The sequence below is a fragment of the Anopheles darlingi genome, chromosome 3 (assembly GCF_943734745.1).
Source record: "Anopheles darlingi chromosome 3, idAnoDarlMG_H_01, whole genome shotgun sequence".
NCBI lineage: Eukaryota > Metazoa > Arthropoda > Insecta > Diptera > Culicidae > Anopheles > Anopheles darlingi.
Genome location: NC_064875.1, coordinates 40,803,412 through 40,820,938, shown reverse-complemented (window position 1 = coordinate 40,820,938; position 17,527 = coordinate 40,803,412). Strand labels below are relative to the sequence as shown.

Sequence of the window (17,527 nt, the reverse complement as noted above, 5' to 3'; positions counted from 1 at the left end):
ATTATCACAAGTTAATTCATGCTCGCTCGCTTACAACCAAGCATTGCAACAAAGCTTGTGTTTAAAACTCGTGCGATGCTCCTGCTCTCAGAGTCTGTAAGCCTGAGGAGAGAATGTGCCTGACACGTGGCTTTTTGCAAAAGAAAGTTGCCTGATATTCACTCGAGCAATTGCGATTCCATATTGCACGAATTTTTCGACAGTTTCTAACTGCACGGCGGGTTTTGAATCGCCGGGGTCGCTACCAATGCCGAGGCGTTGCAAAACAGCGCAGAAACTCGATAAGCGATTGTGATACACCCAAGCCACCCCTTCTTTCGAGCTAAGCGCGTCGATGATATCGACTTAAAAAATGTGACTATTTCTCGTTAAATCTACCACACCACCGTTAAGGGCTAGGGAACTGGCTCTGAGATTATTATGTTCACTAAAAATTAATCGGGAATCAAGGCACGCTATCTTCTTTACAAACAAAACGGTGCCTCAGACGTAGCACAAGGCGACTCAAATTGAAATGATAAAGGAAGCATTTAGCGCACCCAAACTAAGCATGCTGACGGATTCGTTAATTTATCGGACTTAAGCTAGAACGCATACTGCCAAATAGAAAGAAATAAAAATCTTCATTCCTTTGAGGTCGTACTTTGAAATATTCGTGTAGGAACCGACGATAGCAGTGTCATATTTAAACAACATATTGATAACACAGCATAGAAATAAGAAGAAATATGCCACTTAAAGCGTTCTACTTAATCAGCACAATAAATGTGTATTATACGGACCCAAATCAATCAAAGCAAACAAAAGAGAAACATTGCACTCAAAAAAGGTAGGAATTATATTGATGGGTGATTTACTATGCAATCGAATCACTGCAAAATCAAAAGATCGACATTTGCTTCGGTGAATGATGACCTCAATAACCTAATGCAGTATCTCCCAAAAGGAACACGGGAGAACACAACATTAGCATTCAATTAAGCTGCCGAAGCACTTTTAGAAGCATCAAGCGAAATCGCTGGGTCCATTTATCATCCATGGCCTGTTGAATTGTTTCTTAGCTGCCCCGAAATAGATGTTGGTCCTATGAGCAAAAATGTGCAACTGGGAAAAATATTCTTGAAACTGATTTGGAAGACTACTTTCATAAGCGATATAAAAAAATTGAAATTCATTCCGCTAAGTTACTAAGTTGCGATTGGTTGTGTTTCAAAAAGAATAAACAAAGACGCGCTACAATCAAAGCCTGCCATGTGATGTCATGGAATCGCATGATGCGTTTGCTATGATTCAGGATTTTTTTCTATGATAAGGTTACATACATTCTGGAACATCGGAATCGTACATCCTAAATTCGGTTCAACTGTGTTCTTTCAGACCAAATGACTTTCCGTTCGATAATAATTGGTCTAGGCGTTTTTGTTACCCGCGGTGTCTAGAAGTTATCCGCGGTTTCGATGAGAATAGCAGACGAAGAACCAACCCGTTTAGTATATGACCTAGCGGACAGTGAGGGTCCAGATAGAGTCGATAGGAAATTAACGACAGAATTGCTGGAATTGCCAGGCTTGGACGGACGGACTCGATCGTGAGCAGTGGAACGATCTTCAGTCGCAGGCTAAAACGGCTGATTAGTTGTTGCATCAAATGAATTATTAATAAAGGGACCGTCGTAGTTTCGTCTTTCTTCTTAGAAATGTTGAGAACATACATAGCTTCTTTTTTAAATAGTGAAGCAATAACTAATTGAAAGATGTTTCTCATACTATTCCTAAAAGCAACCTTTTCGTTGCTAGCAAGAGAAGATACAAAATTCATCGTTGGCTCGGTTCTATTGTAATGTGGCCATTGGTGCATCAATGCAAGGTGTTGATGGTGTTGGCACTAGTGATGGGGTAGGTCGTTCGAAGGGCATCTTTTCAATTAGTTTCACAAAATCTCATGCAGTCCCTCCTCATGCATGTTCAGGGCGTTCCACCGACAAAACAAAACGACAACCAAGACACAAACATGCCCCATCGAGGGTGGAGACTTTTCATGAAAAGGTAGTATCGGCGCGTGGAATGAAAAGTCGGTATTTCGCGGTCACCGTTCGCGTGTCTATCAAATCTTTTCCGAGCTTAGAGTAAAAGAGATAGGGGAAGCACAGGGAACCGATTGCGATTTAGTGAGTACGGCGAGGAAGAAGCAGCAGCTCAGCAATGGAATGTGTTCCGCGCGGCGTGTTGGCCAAATCTATTTTTGTGCCGCGTTATTCTTGACATCGTATTTTTTTCTTGTTCTTCTTAAAATTTGTTCCTTCATTTTTCATCGCTTAGAGCCGCTGTGGGCGCCGCTGGGTATTTTCCTCGTCCCCGGACCGGCAGCCTACATCATAATTCATCCCACAACCATCTCCGCCCCATCATCTCGGGTGGTACACTAGATCAGAGAGAGAGAGAGAGGGTCATGGTGTCATGGTGAGGATGCGGTGGTCCCACTGCGTCACGCGGCCGGGCCGGGAGATCTGATAGAAAAGCGGGCGGCTGATTCTAAGCAACCGGTGTGATACGTTGCGTGTTCACAGAGCATCACCGGGGCGTGCGGTGGCCACCCGAAACATGCCCGTAATTTATCAAACTCTTCGAATCCTCTTCGCCCGTAGGAGGATAAGCTTGCCTCGCCTACTGCTCGCTAGGCTCCTTCGATCTCCATCACGTTTGGAGAGGCGACTGGCAATTTCGGGATTAGTTTTCCGCCAATTTCACCCACAAGCGCCATAGGGAGTGGGTGTGGGCCCGAGCACCGGGTTGATTGGCAGGAGGGAAAAGGATTAGATTAAATAGCCCGACCACCCCTCCCCGGCCGGGAGTCCTTCTTTCGGTTCGCTGAACCCGATCGATACATGGACTGCGCCGTCCGTAGTTAACGGGTTCCCGGGTTAGGGTTTGCTGAGATTGACTGCACTAGGACCCTTGGGTTGTCCTCGACGTCAAGGATAACGCGCGAGTTAACTCACCACGGTCATACGCATCTCATCATTCAGAATGCACCGTAACCGGAAATGTCGCCGAGTGCATTCCTTCCTCTACATTCCTTCCCCCAACCCTGTCCAGATGATATGTAATTTAGATTAAGCGGCATTAATCAGTCAATTAGAGACCCTCACCAGGAACAGATTGTACACCCTTTGCTTCTCAATAAAGAAACGAACTTAAGTTGATCACCAACCCAACCCACTTTCGTTAACTCGCGCAGGTAAGGGCATAGCCTGCTTGAGATGTTTGCGCTTCCGTCGTGACCGTCTCTTCTTCTTCTTCTTCACCACTTACCCCGGCTGTTTTCGGCCCTTTTCTCGATCTGTTTGCTTTTCCGGATGTTGACAAACTCAATCCTGGGATGGATGGCGGGTTGCTCGAGTGCAAACAGGTGTGTCCACGGAGGGATTTGTGTTCGGATGAGCGCAGGACTGCGCTCTGGTACTGGACGGACGGAGAATGTTTCACGTTCTTGGTGGTTTTTGGGTCGTAGTCGAAGAAACCGCGACCAAAACGAAGCTGGCGTTGGCGGAGGTACTTGGGTGTTTGAGGTTGCTTTGTTCTTCCCGGGACCGGGCGTTACCGATGATGATGATGATGATGCACTTGCGATGATGCACTTTTCGATGTCAAGGTGGTTGTGGCCTCGAACCAAATAGCCGAATACCCTCCTCCCTCAAACAGGTTGGCTCAGGCGCACACAAGCTGGAGATCACCCCTTTTGGAAGGATTAAAATTAAACGCCGCCTCACACACGGCCACAAGTGGGTGTCGCCGCCGTCGTGCCGTGATGCAATTGCAGCTGCACTAGAGACAAACCATAAACCATGCACCCGTCCGCGCACAAACACACGCGCAAACACACGCGCACACACGCAGGCACCGTGCGGAAACCGGAGATGATTAATTTAGCCCCGGAGATCCCCCTTTTTCTCGCTCCGCAAACACTTCACTCGGCTTTGCTTGGTTTTCCTGGCTGCCGTTTTCCTAGACAACAGCCGTCGAAGCAAGCGGAAACGGTAAAATAAAGAACAGCAGCAGCCGGGAGGAGAGCCGGGGCGAGAGACGTTAATCACGGTCGGAAAGAACGCAGAGACGAGGAGCGACCGGAACAGCGCCGGATGCGGATTGTCTCATTTCCGGTGGCGACCACGACCCGGGAGCGACCGGGGACGGTGGGGACGGAGAGTAAGGTCACTTTGGGGCCGCTTTTCTTCGCACACTTCACACGAAACTGGGGCTGTGGCTGGCCGCTGGTTTACGCACTTTCTGGACTCTCGAGACAAGAAAGAAGCAAAAAACGGGCCCGCGATAGCGAAACAAGCGGCGTTGCAGAGGAGAGAGAGGCGCGGGTTGCTTCAGAAGAACGCGCGGACACGGAAAATTCACCGGAGTTAGAATCTGTGGTCGACCGAATTAGGAATCGGAACGAAAGGAACGATGGAAACGCAAATGAAAACGTAAAATCTGCTGTTGTACCGCGGCCAAAAAGGGGGTTTTCGTGTCGTACACAGCGAGGTGTCTAAAATAACCAGGTGAAGTCATTCCGACCCGAAAATGGTAAAGGCCCTGCCAGACGGAGCGTAAACTCTAGCTTAAAGGAAAAAATAATGACAAAACGTTTACGCTTGCCGTTTACATGCTGTATAGGTCGGTGGAGCGTAAAACCTAGCGTAAAAGCTGTTTGCAAACGGCAGAGCTCGCAATATGTTCTATTTCTTCCACAAAATGATTTTAATTTCCCCAACCCGGCCCCGTTCACATAGAACCGTAAACGTTTTGGCGTAATTTACGCTCCGTCTGGCAGGGACTTAACAGTTGAGGCTAACGCGGGATCTCATCCGTTTCCACTTATCGGTGATTCTCTGATAAAAACTGAATTTTCATTTGATTTACGCTTTTTTGTGAATTAAAATTAAAAATGCACACGTGTATTTCGGAAATTTCAAGTGAATTTTTCGGAGTTCTTTAAGACAGCTTGGTTTGCTCGTATGCGCTTCGTGTGGCACGACCTGAAGAGTTTACGTTAAAAGCCGTGGCCACACGGGGCGAAAACTCTAGCGCAAACGAAAAAATTAATGCCAAAACATTTACGCTTGCCGTTTACATGCTGTCAAACGATTATAGGTCCGTGGAGCGTAAAACCTAGAGTAAAAGCTGTTTGCAAACGGAAGGGCTCGCAATATGTTCTATTTGTGGTTTACATTGATAGATAGTGATCATTGCTAGTGTGTTCAATCCTTTTCTTCCACAAAACGATTTTAATTTCCTCAACCCGGCCACGTAAACATATCGAAGCGTAAACGATTTGGCATTAATTTGTAAATTTGCGCGCAAATTTTCGCTCCGTGTGGCCACGGCTAAACGGTTCAAAAACGGAACGAAAGTTTAGAGTTTTATTTCTGGATTTTACTAAAAACTAGCAAGGACAAAGCCCAGAGGGTCCTTCTCGCTTTTCAGCGAATATATTAAAAATACTTGGTTTTGATTTATATTCATGGTTTTACTTTCTCAATCCCTTACGTTGCCGGTGAATTGTACCTTTCAACCTTTTCAACGTTTTATCTTCGGAAAAGTCGTAAAATTCTTTGTTTAGTCCACAAAAAAACTTTAAAAAATTGGGGAATTTCCTCAACACCACTTGTCTACTATGATGAACCTTGCTAAACTCAACTTTTGTCAAAAACTCTCTCTCGAAAAATATATCTACGATTACGTGTTTCGCCGGGACATGTTTAAAGTATGCCTTTCTTATCACTCGTTCCCCTTGTTCGGTTTTTAAGAAATTATTGATACAGTGTAAGTCATAAATGCTGCCCACGGGCAATTTGGGGGGAGCGTAGGAAATTAGGCGATTTGTTTCACTTCTTTCAGAGTCCGGTGGCAAATCGTCCTTTAACATGAGGGGGGGTTGGGAATCTGAGGTGTCAAGCGTTTCCTCTTCAATCTCGTCAATCTCGTCAATCTCTACGGTTTCTTCGATTCCTTCAGTCTCTTCAATACCCATGGTTTCTTCGATTCCCTCAGCATCTTCGATCACAACGGTTTCCTCGATCCCTTCGGAATCCTCGATCTCCACGGTTTCTTCAATTCGTTCGGTTTCCTCGATACCTTCGTTTTCTTCGATCTCCACGGTTTCTTCGATACCATCGTTTTCTTCGATATCCACAGTTTCTTCGATGCCTTCGCTTTCTTCAATTACTTCGATCTCTTCTGTGTCATCGGGCAGGTTTTCTGTAATAAAAAAGTTCCCCTTTTTACCAGGAGTGACGAAACGTTATCCGGTTTTACTTACTCATATGGCATGTACATCGGCTTTTGAAATCTTGGTAGCGCGCTAACAATTCTTTATAAAGCTCCTTCCAAGCTTCCAATTCTTCGTCGCGGTTCATTTTCTCTTTTCCAGTTCGAATTTCCACTCGTCCGGTGGAGTAAAACTGTTTGAAGAATTCGTTTTACCTTCCACCCTCATCAAACCTGCACAGCAACTTTGACGGGTTATTTTGCCAACGCGAACGAATACCCTGGGTGAAAACTAACTTAATCCGTTCCCAAATGCGTATGAAACCGACCGAAAATGTTAATAAAAAGTGTTAACTTCCTCACTTTTTGCCGCCGATTTTCCGGAATTTTGTTTAGTTCAGAAAACAACAAACCCATGCAGCAAAATTTTCATCTGCCCAGGAAACCATGCCCCATACAACTGGAGCATTTTCTTGTCTGCGTAATTTCGGTGCCGTTAGAATGCTTAACTTTTTATGCCTTTTTTAGCATTCACAGTGTAGAGTGAAAATTTGATGTAAAATTATGACTAATCTGATGAAAAATAAACTAATAATTTCCTCGTGCTCGTGAATCTCTTCGTCGTAAGATTTGTTTGAAATTTTTTTCCTATATTGTATGGGGTGTGGTTGCCTGGGGAACTTTCGCTGGCTGTCACTTTTTGGTTGTGTCATCTGTGGAAGAAAATTTTTTCGTGTTTTTTTCTGGGTGTAGGCTTGTGTTTTTGGCGAAATTACCCCTGAAAATGGAGTAATTCGTTGTTGCGCGTTGTGAAAAAGTTGCCGCGGATCGCTGCGATCACAGGTAAGCGCCGTGGGAATCGGGTGTGGCCCAGCCGGTGGCCAAAGCCGGTGCGGAAACCGTCGTGTTGGAAGACATTTTTCAGAGCGTTGACGGCCCCATTGACAAAATGTACGCAACCGGGCCTCCTCATGTTTAAGAGACCAGAAATTGTTCTGCCCGACGGGTCTACTAAGCGTTAAGAGACCCGGTTGCATAGATTTGGACAATGGGGGTACTTCTTCAATCCGAGAGCTTCTTCTCACGCGATGATAAATGGCTCTTTAAGTGGCTGTGATGATTGGATAAGGACTACCACCATCGTCACCGACACCGTAATTCCCGCTGGTTCTCTAACTTAATTCAATATATTGATTTCTGTCCTTTCGCGGTCGCCCGTTTGGCATTTTTGCATGCGTTTTCTCTCTCTCGGCACCGCCAAGAGCATATCTCAATTGCACTGCAGGCAAAGTGGGCGTTAATACCCCCCTCCCTTCTTCCGTTCTCTTTGCAGTGTAACCCGTGTTGATAAGCAGCGAGAGAGCTATCTGGATCCGGCTGCGGTCCACGGGGTGGGGGGATTGGTTAGGCAGCGACGGTTGGTCGGTCGGGCGGGTTTTTTTTTCCACAATCAGAGACAGCTTCCGCCGCTGCTGCTGGTGATTCTCTATCTCGACGAGGAGAACTAGATTTCTTCGTCTTTGCTTTGTGTGAAAAGAAGAGGCCGGCCGGTTGATCAAGATGATTGGTGGACTGTTCGTGTACAATCATAAGGGCGAGGTGCTGATATCGCGCGTCTACCGGGATGATATTGGCCGCAACGCGGTCGATGCATTCCGCGTGAACGTCATCCATGCCCGCCAGCAGGTGCGCTCTCCGGTGACGAACATTGCCCGTACGAGCTTCTTCCATATTAAGGTATATTTGAGCGTGCGTGCAGAACCGATTGTTGTCCCCTTAACCCGGACATGTCCGATTAACCGATTTCTTCCTTCCCCACTAGAGAGCGAATATCTGGCTGGCGGCGGTCACGAAGCAAAATGTGAACGCGGCAATGGTGTTTGAGTTTCTGCTCAAGATCATCGACGTGATGCAGTCGTACTTTGGCAAGATCTCCGAGGAGAACATCAAGAACAACTTTGTGCTGATCTACGAGCTGCTGGATGGTGAGTGGAAGCTTCCATGAGAAGAAGAAACGCGGTGTGAATACTTATAATAACGACTCTTTTGGTTGGTATCCCGAACAGAAATTCTGGACTTTGGTTATCCGCAAAACTCGGACACCGGCGTGCTGAAGACGTTCATCACGCAGCAGGGCATCAAGACGGCCACGAAGGAGGAGCAGGCGCAGATTACGTCGCAGGTGACGGGCCAGATCGGTTGGCGCCGCGAAGGCATCAAGTATCGGCGCAACGAGCTGTTCCTCGATGTACTCGAGTACGTGAATCTGCTGATGAGCCCCCAGGGACAGGTACTGTCGGCTCATGTGGCCGGCAAGGTCGTGATGAAGTCGTACCTGTCCGGTATGCCGGAGTGTAAGTTCGGTATCAACGATAAGATCGTGATGGAGGCGAAGGGTCGCAGCGGAATCTCGGGCAATGCGGACAACGAAGCGTCACGATCGGGCAAACCGGTGGTCGTGATCGATGACTGCCAGTTCCACCAGTGCGTCAAGCTGAGCAAATTCGAGACGGAACACTCGATCAGCTTCATTCCGCCCGATGGTGAGTTCGAGCTGATGCGCTACCGTACGACCAAGGACATTTCACTGCCGTTCCGTGTGATACCGTTGGTTCGGGAGGTTGGCCGAACCAAGATGGAGGTGAAGGTGGTACTGAAGTCAAACTTTAAACCATCGCTGCTGGGTCAGAAGATCGAGGTGAAGATTCCTACGCCGCTCAACACCTCCGGCGTGCAGCTGATCTGTCTGAAGGGAAAAGCGAAGTACAAGGCCTCGGAGAATGCAATCGTATGGAAGTAAGTAGCGAGTATTTGCGGCTGCGGACCAACTCAGCATCACGCTAACCTTACTTGGTTATCTTGGTTTTTCGCTTCGCAGGATTAAGCGTATGGCCGGCATGAAGGAAACGCAACTTTCGGCCGAAATCGAACTACTTGAGACGGATACCAAAAAGAAGTGGACTCGACCGCCGATCTCGATGAACTTCGAAGTACCGTTTGCACCGTCCGGATTCAAGGTTTCTACCCCCCCTGTCCCTCGCTTTGGCAGTTTAAAACGGAATATTCCTTTTTAACACTCTCCTATTCTGGTTCCATTTGCAGGTTCGTTATCTGAAGGTGTTCGAACCAAAGCTGAACTACTCCGATCACGATGTGATCAAATGGGTGCGATACATTGGCCGCAGTGGACTCTACGAAACTCGATGCTAAATACGTTCGACGGCAATTTTCTGTTTTCTGTATTCTTTAATTCGCTCGGATATGGATCCAACCCCGACAGTAGTAGTGTTGCGAAAGCGGAGGGAGGGGTCCCCCTCGATATTCTAGGACAATGATTTTCGGGCGGAAACACGCGGCATACTGTAAACCACCGCCGGATGGTTTCAGTTGTAATCGTGGAAGCTCACACTCGAACGAAGTACGTCACTTCTCCGCCAGTTTTCTCTCTATCACGTCAGTTAGCTTAAGATTAGTGGAAAGAGGACACATTCAAAGCACACACTCACACACATCCGGTCAGTCAGCTATTCCGTTTGGTTGTTTCTTTTCGGCTGGCTGGAAATGATTTTTGTTTTGTTTTTCCTTTTTGTCGGATTTCATTGAAAAAAAAGCGATCTAGAATCAGTGTGGCAAATGATAACAGTGTTAAGAAGCAACAATGCGGTACTGCCATATGCTGGGCAGTGCGTTAATGATTAAACGCAGAAGCAAAAGTCAAACGCTTGACGCGTTCAGTAGTGAAGGTGATGTGCAATAGCAATTGATATCGTTGCAGCATCAGGAGCAGCATCTTACAGGCAAAACGATAAATCTTTCGATAGGTACCGATCCTTGCTATCTTGTTTTTGCATAAGCAGCAATGAATGCATGCACCAGCAGCATGTGCACGTGCTTTTGAATGCGAAACGGAATACACCTTTACACAGACGCGAACACACACACATCGAAACGCGTACGAATCTCGCACGATCAAGGGGGATTAATTAAAATGGTTCATTATTGTCCCGAGCAGAAGAGGCTGCCGTCGATGAACGAATACTTGATTGAAGAGGAAGACAAGGAACGGAGTGATCACTTCTGTACATATTTGCTACCTGACTCGTCATTCATTCCAACAATGCTGTTTAGACGATTTTCTTAGTCGCTTATTATGTTGCGCTTTCGTGCATTTTTGTCCTTCTTCCTTGGAGTGAGTATTAGAACAAATTTTGTTTATTAATGTCTGGGAAGACTCTGAAATATGTCCCATCCTTCCATACTATTCCACACACAAACACAATCAGCAGCAGCGCGGTGACTGTTTAGAAGAATTAATATCCTCCTCTTACGTTGATTAAAATTGATTTCACGGCTGAAACACATGCAGATGTGCATCGTAGGCTTTCCTTCCTGATTTGCTGCTATCATTTTCATTCAATAATCAAACCGTTTCCCATAAAATTGATGGTTTAGTGTCCGTTACACTAAAAGAGATGCTAAGAAAGGAGTTAAATAGAAAAGAAGAAAATATCCATCGTACGATCATTAGCCATACACGAGCAGAAAACGTGTGACCGTAAAGAGTATGAGACGAAGAGAGAGAGAGGGAAAGAGGGAGAGCTGGATGGTATAAATCTACTATTTAAATATACATACATATATCTCTAAACTTATCATCGCCAATCATGAAACAGAATTCTTAGCCGTACGCGCCGCATTTCTCTTCCGTTTTCCTGCGTCGTGCCGAATCGGGGACCGGATGTACGAGTGCTTCTATATTCAGCGCCGGTTGCCGACTGCCGCTTACTCATCGCATAGCATTATTTACGGTGCAGTAGAAGATCCACCGCGTGCGTGCGTGCGTGCGCGCGCTATCCGCTGTGTGTTATCGAAATACAAACGATATCGCGATATCGGAAAGAGAAGGGTTAGGCCAGAGTAACCAATAATTCAATGACATGAAATCAGTGTGCGCGTGTCGGCGCTTAGTACAGTGCACGACGAAACAGTGTGTAGTGCGTAATAGAAAAGCATATATATAGTTCGTGGCATCGTTAGCAACACTATAGCCGTGGCCACACGGAGCGAAAATTTGCGCGCAAATTTACAAATTAATGCCAAATCGTTTACGCTTCGATATGTTTACGTGGCCGGGTTGAGGAAATTAAAATCGTTTTGTGGAAGAAAAGGATTGAACACACTAGCAATGATCACTATCTATCAATGTAAACCACAAATAGAACATATTGCGAGCCCTTCCGTTTGCAAACAGCTTTTACTCTAGGTTTTACGCTCCACGGACCTATAATCGTTTGACAGCATGTAAACGGCAAGCGTAAATGTTTTGGCATTAATTTTTTCGTTTGCGCTAGAGTTTTCGCCCCGTGTGGCCACGGCTTATGACGAAAGCAAAACAAGGCATACAACAACAAAAAAAAAAACAAAAGAAAAACACTCAACCACACAAATACTATTATGCTACACAAGGGTGAATCCTCGGGTGGACAAAGACGGAAGGAAGGAGAAATATACTAATGACAAGAATAATATTATTGCGTAAACTATTAAGAAAATAAAATTAGTTGTTGAAACAAAAGAAGTAAATGGAAGAGAAAATGAAAAAAGCAAATGAACTTTGTCGCATTGTAATGTCGTGCCATCGTGAAAGAATCCAAAATTGTACGGAATCACGTGGTTTGGTAAATGTTGTTCTTCCTTCTTTCTTTTATTTTAGGATTTATCAAGTGTGTAGGTTGCCAAATAGGTATCGCTAACTACCACAGTTAAATTGTCTTATTAATGATAGCTAATGATACCAACGTTTTCAAAGTTCGTACAACGTACTATAAAAACTTCTACTAAATTCATTTTTTTACTTTTTGTCTGTGCACTAATGTTCATCATGCGCTCGGAAGTAATATTGTCAAATCATTTCAAAGCTTTGTTTGCCAATACCCATGTTTGCAATTTTCTGCCTGAACCAGAAAAGGGAGAATCCCAATAAAAAGAAAAAAAACCAAGAAGTTATCTGATTGATGATTAGTAGGTGCAACCAACAAAATCGAAGTTTGACGATCAATTTGACCCTGTGTATGGGGTTTTAAGTCATGCACATATTTTGTTTAAAGCAGTGTTTTAAATTTATGATTCTATTTATCAAAAAACTTCACAAACAATTCTTGAAAGGTTTCTTTCTTTTACTCCATACTTTTTTTTTCTTTTACTCCATACTGTCCACATATGAAATTTTAAGTGAAATTATCTTCAAACTATTACATGTTAAAGCGTGTATTATCAGTCCTCTTCTTCTTATTGCGGATCTAATTCTTCTTACATTAGATTGGTTTAGCATCATATTTAGTATTGCTCTGACTTGTTCACGGTGTGCTAGTTCCTGCTGATTGATTTGGGATTTTCGTAATCAATTTCTCCTGCTATTGGAGCTAGAACATTACTAAAGCCTTCTGATACTGTTTCCGACCCTCACCATAATCACATGTTCATTGGCGGTTGGAGCAATTTCAGCAAACATTCGAATCTCGAGCTCATCATTCCATCCGACTACGAGTCTCGGTCAACGAGCAGCGAGCGCCACGCGCTCTCTCTCTCTCTCTCTCTCTGTAACTCTCTCACGCATATCGATCTCGGTGGGGGCCAACACGCGCGCTTGCAGCCGTGGCGGCGACAGCGGGGACGGCGGCGACCACGACGACTACGGTGTGTTAGTGCCCATGGTCAGTCCAGAGCAGCTGTCAATCGCGACGAAGCGCTCTATTTACCGTTTATCGCGACAAACAACGTGCTGCTGGGTCGAAACGGGTGTCCAACAACCAACCTGTCCCCCTCTGTTGGTGTCGCTAGAGACGTGGTGTGTCGATGCAACGTGCATCGGGCAGTCTTCGGTGAGATGAGCTGAGCTGTCGACCTAGTGAGGAGCATTTTCGGGGGGGCCTCCTTGGATCCGAGGAACAGTCCTGTATGTTCCACGGAATGGTGCTTCGAATATCTGTGTTTATGCTAAACAAATCCCGTGATGTTGATGCTGGATGATTCCTCAATTCGTTATTAATGTGAGCTTTTCGTTCAAAATCCACGTGAAACCCTGTTGGGGCTGCTACTCCCGAACACAAACACCTCACCGCATGCGGCGACCAGAGTGAGAACGAAAAGTGCGAAAAACTCGGTTAGTGGAGTGCGATCGCCGTGTATAGGCCCCTATTGCGATTGTCTTGTCTCGTTTCCAAGACAAACGTCAGTCTGGTGTCGGTATTGCGAGTGTCTTGCTTGACACCGATTTCTGTCTTGGAAACGAGACTCAGCTGTCTTGTACTCAAAGCTACCAGACTGGGAGTCTGCCAAACAAGACTGCGATTTAAGATTACCGTAACAGTTTTTTGTTTAGCAGACTGGCGGTTGATTTGGAAGAATTTAATGGAATTAATCAATAACCTATTACCAGTAATCGATTATGTTCAATTGCACGAAATGGCACATTTTCTGAGAACCATGTAATGGGCTCAAACCTCAGCATTTGCTTTCGTGACGATCGAGTTCCTGAATAAAAATGCATCAGAGATTGAGAATAATTGAACAAATATTGTACGATTGAAAACATTTTTTTGATGAATTAAAACACGTTAACGGTAAGGAAACTCAAACTGCGCACGATTGTTTACAAACAAAGCTGCGATTTTGATGGCTTTTGACAGCCAAATGAACACTTGTTCATTCAAGTGTTCATGCGACTCTCGCAATACCGATTTTAGACAACCAAGACTCGGCGGTTTTTGCCAGACAAGACTGGTCGAGTCTTGTCTTGGAAACGAGACAAGACAATCGCAATAGGGGCCATAGTGTTGGTGGTGTGTCGAGACTCGATACCGCCGTCGTGGCCACCATCATTACCGTCATCCGCAAATAACCGGGCAGTCTCTCCTGCAACCGGTCCGGAGCGTGCTTAGGGCCAACGTTTCTCGTCTGTCTGTGTGCGTGCTGAGCGAGAAGTGAGAAGAGAGCTGTTCCAATAGTAAACACATTACTATTGCATCGAACGCCAGCATGGGACACCATACCCAAGGGGCTTGAAAAAGGGGGGGCGGTCGCTGAATCGCTTGACTCGCTCTCCGGAGTTCCTCATGCTGCTGGTGGTGCCATTCTCGCGCCCATTGAGTACCGTGCCACTCGCAAGGCACGCACGCACATCGAATATCGCTATCGAACGGTCGCACGGTTCCGTGGGTGCCCAGTTTGGCGTCTCCATCGAGCGCGAGTAGAGGGTTTGCGTGTTTCCGTTTTCGCACGACCCTCACCGTTTATCCTTCGGGCTCGCTGGGTGTGGAGGGACGCGCGCACACACACACGGTGTGCGGTGTGAAACGTGTCACGTGGCAACTGGTACAGTAGTGCTGCGGGGAGTTCAATAATTGTCCCGGGACTGCCGTGCCGTGGAAATCAATTCAGCGCGCACAGCAGTTTTCCTCACACGCACAGCGTATCCTGCTGGGCACCCCCGTGAGTGTTCTGGAGCAACCACGAGCTGTCGATGTGAAGGACTCACCTCGACACAATCTCCCCCCTACGTTGTGAGTCCTTGTGAGTGATGCCCAAAAACATGCGACCACGCGACCGCATGTGAGCAAATTGTGCGTGCGCTTGTGCGTCTGTGGGTGTGTATGTGTGTGGCTTCGTGAGCAGTAATGATGCTAGAGACAACCGGGGCAAAGGAAAATCCTGTTCGCGGGCCCTTTGGAAAACCTCGTGCCAGCGAGTGAGAGCGAGTGAGCTGGCGAGCGACCACATGTCGTGACTCGCACTCACCTCCCATCAACGGCGAGCTGGTTCGTCGAGGGTTCCTACTATACTGCTGCTGGGGGCCTATTTTTGGATTGTTTTGTTGTTATTGATTGGCCACGACCATCCGTTCGTTCGTGTGTCCACCACTAGCAGATCCGTGTAGGTGTAGAATGTGATTGGCGGCGTCGGGTCGACCAAGGCGCTTGATCATATTGTTCGCAGGTGTGTTTAGGCCTCCGTGCCGAGAAATTGTTTACGAGACCTTTTCTGGCCACAACGCAACCCCGCTGTACCACACGGTTTAGTCCAGAGGAGGAGGAGGAGGAGAGGAGGGAGTTCCATGGACGTTTCTCGCCATCGTGTCTAGCCGATGGTCTCACCACCATCAGCGTTGCATCCGTCGCCTTTCATCCATCCATTTCCCGACCGTGCGTGCGTGAGTGCGTCGCCGATGGCTTCGTCCAGCCACGGTGAGAAGTCCATTGAATATCGGTTCGGTTATCGTCCGTCAGTTGGCTCGTGCAGCTGAGACGTGTGCGTCTGACTACGTCACGACACTCGCTAGTCTTGGCCTTGTTTTGTTGTGTTGTGTTGTTGTGCTGTTTTACTAAGAGCCTTTGCCCTGGTATCGTGTCTCCTGCGGTAACGCGTGACAGGAAAAAAAGCGTTGAAAAAGTCGGGCGTGAAGAGTAAACGATTTTATGGTGACCCCCGGGGGACCTCTATAAGGAGCTAAAACCTCACGAGTTTCGGTGCCACAAACGAGGTCTGCTGCGAGTTCTCCTTCTACAGCACACACTGTTTCGCGCGCCTCGCACACACAGCACTCACACACACACAGACACATCTCTTTCGCTTTCGGGCTCATCCATCGGGTGTCCTTGTTCAACTTGAAAGGCCTATCGAGCCTTCCTTTGTTTCTAAAAGATTCGTTCCATCCCTCTCTCGCTCTCGCTCTCTGGCCCGGCAAACCCCCCAGCAGCAGGAGCAGGGCCAGCAGGCCCCCTAGCCCATAATAGGCTTTACGAGCCCGCCACTAGGCTGGAGAGTGCGCCAGTGTAGTGGTAGTTCTGGCTTTGAGCCAGCTCGTGCGAGAAAGTGTGAGTGAGGAGAGTGAGTGGAAAAGCCTCACGCGTTCGTATTGAGTTGGTTGTGTATGTGCGCGTGTGTTGGCATGGAGGCGCCACATTTTCCTGCTGCAACAGTGTGTACGTGTACCTGCTAGGCTTGTGTGTTGGGGCGACTCTCTCAGCCGTCGTTGCCACCGCTGCCACTACAGCGATGCCTGTGTGTGTGTGGTTGTGCGAGCCACCGACCTTAAGCCTACTGGGTGCCAGAAGTAGAGCGCGAGTATGAGCGAAAGGGCAGAAGAGCCTGAGAAAGAAGGAGAGGGAAAATTGAGGGAAGGATGACGATGAGGATGAAATTGTAATTTAAAATAATAAATAAAAGCAAAAGTGTATTAAGGCGAAATTCGAAAAATCTCTTCCGCAGAGTGCAACTGACAAGCATAAAAAGGTGATGTAGATAGAATAAATATTGCAATTGAATCCAGAGTAATATAAATAGTATAAAACACACCAGCACAAAGGCGTGACGGCTAGTGTAGCAGTGTACAGTGTCGATGTTGATATTCGAGCGACATGCGGAAGTTGCTTAGCGTTTGATGTGAGCGCAGGCAGATCGTCTACGAGAGCAGCATCAAAGTGTGCGAGTGAGCCAGCCAGCCTGCCATACATCGGGCAACGCATGGCCTGCTTGATGCTGCCTCGCTTGTCGGTGCAAACGTCAATAGTATCCTTGGACTTGGATTAGACCCGAGCCGAGCGTGAGTGTACGGTTAGTGTGTGTGTGTGTATACATCCGAGATCCAGCACGCAGCTGGTCGGTTTTTTTTGGTTAAAGTAGAAAAGGGCAACAAAGCGATCGTCACCTTTTCGCCGTCACCTGCTGCCCGCTACTACCCCTCCTATACAATCATATAAAAAGCAACCCCACAACATCGCGCTCCGGTAACCCAGACCCAGACAGCAGCCTACTGCTGTGCCAGCACAGGTGAGTTAAACAGCCTCGTTAAAGTGAGCCAACCATACTCACTCTCTCTCTCTCACACACACACACACACATGCTTGGTACACTTTCTCAGTGAGTTGAAATTAAAGAAGCGAACCGAAGGAGCATGGAACCGGGATGGAAAACAATATCCTTCTAAAACGGCTTCGCAAGCAGAAAGATTGTTTTGATAACGTGATAAACCGAACCGAACCGAACGGAACCGAGGGAAGGTACGTACGATGAGGTGGGGAAGGGCGAAAAAGGGGGTGGGCAGGCGGCCAAGATAATAGAAGTCTTCCGGATGGAGACGCATGGTAACATGCCATGGCATGAATAACAGAGCAGCGAGAGAGAGAGAGAGAGCTTACGAAGGAAGCGAGAGAAAAAGAGATAGAAAGAGAGGGAGAACAGGCAGCCAATATCCGCTTATGGTCGAGGAT

General features: G+C 46.9%; 4 protein-coding genes across 8 annotated transcripts in view; 2 read left to right on the top strand and 2 right to left on the bottom strand.

The window, feature by feature from the left end:
• The window catches only part of LOC125958330 (tyrosine-protein phosphatase non-receptor type 4), a 12,019-nt gene extending 7,502 nt beyond the window's left edge, over window positions 1-4,517 (bottom strand). The window contains exon 1 of the mRNA XM_049691609.1: window positions 3,312-4,517. The gene's annotated coding sequence lies outside the window, so the exon portion shown is untranslated. The remainder of the gene's footprint in view (window positions 1-3,311) is intronic.
• Window positions 4,518-5,051: 534 nt separating this feature from the next.
• On the bottom strand, window positions 5,052-6,645 carry LOC125958352 (uncharacterized). Its single transcript, XM_049691633.1, has 2 exons — window positions 6,313-6,645; window positions 5,052-6,251 (listed from the first exon to the last, which is right to left on the bottom strand). Exons 1-2 carry the CDS (start codon window positions 6,407-6,409, stop codon window positions 5,521-5,523), a joined length of 828 nt encoding a protein of 275 aa, XP_049547590.1. The 5' UTR covers window positions 6,410-6,645; the 3' UTR covers window positions 5,052-5,520.
• Window positions 6,646-6,965: 320 nt separating this feature from the next.
• LOC125958338 (AP-2 complex subunit mu) lies at window positions 6,966-11,306 on the top strand. Its single transcript, XM_049691619.1, has 6 exons — window positions 6,966-7,103; window positions 7,594-7,997; window positions 8,083-8,245; window positions 8,327-9,056; window positions 9,139-9,277; window positions 9,363-11,306. The coding sequence occupies exons 2-6, from the start codon at window positions 7,821-7,823 to the stop codon at window positions 9,468-9,470; spliced, it is 1,317 nt and encodes a 438-aa protein (XP_049547576.1). The 5' UTR covers window positions 6,966-7,103; window positions 7,594-7,820; the 3' UTR covers window positions 9,471-11,306.
• Window positions 11,307-12,976: 1,670 nt separating this feature from the next.
• The window catches only part of LOC125958326 (serine-rich adhesin for platelets), a 185,108-nt gene continuing 180,557 nt past the window's right edge, over window positions 12,977-17,527 (top strand). For 3 of the 5 annotated variants that reach the window (XM_049691604.1, XM_049691606.1, XM_049691605.1), the window contains exons 1-2: window positions 13,109-13,215; window positions 16,527-17,087. The gene's annotated coding sequence lies outside the window, so the exon portion shown is untranslated. Of the gene's footprint in view, window positions 13,216-15,173; window positions 15,658-16,526; window positions 17,088-17,527 lie in introns of those variants that run through there. The other 2 variants (XM_049691602.1, XM_049691603.1) reach the window with 2 other exon arrangements.

Coding starts and splice junctions, on each gene's coding strand:
- LOC125958338 (XM_049691619.1), top strand. CDS start 7,821: ATGATTGGTGGACTGTTCGTGTACAATCATAAGGGCGAGGTGCTGATA. Junction 7,998..8,082: donor CGAGCTTCTTCCATATTAAG/GTATATTTGAGC, acceptor CTTCCCCACTAG/AGAGCGAATATCTGGCTGGC. Junction 9,057..9,138: donor GAGAATGCAATCGTATGGAA/GTAAGTAGCGAG, acceptor TTCGCTTCGCAG/GATTAAGCGTATGGCCGGCA.
- LOC125958352 (XM_049691633.1), bottom strand. CDS start 6,409: ATGAACCGCGACGAAGAATTGGAAGCTTGGAAGGAGCTTTATAAAGAA. Junction 6,252..6,312: donor CCGATGTACATGCCATATGA/GTAAGTAAAACC, acceptor TTTTTATTACAG/AAAACCTGCCCGATGACACA.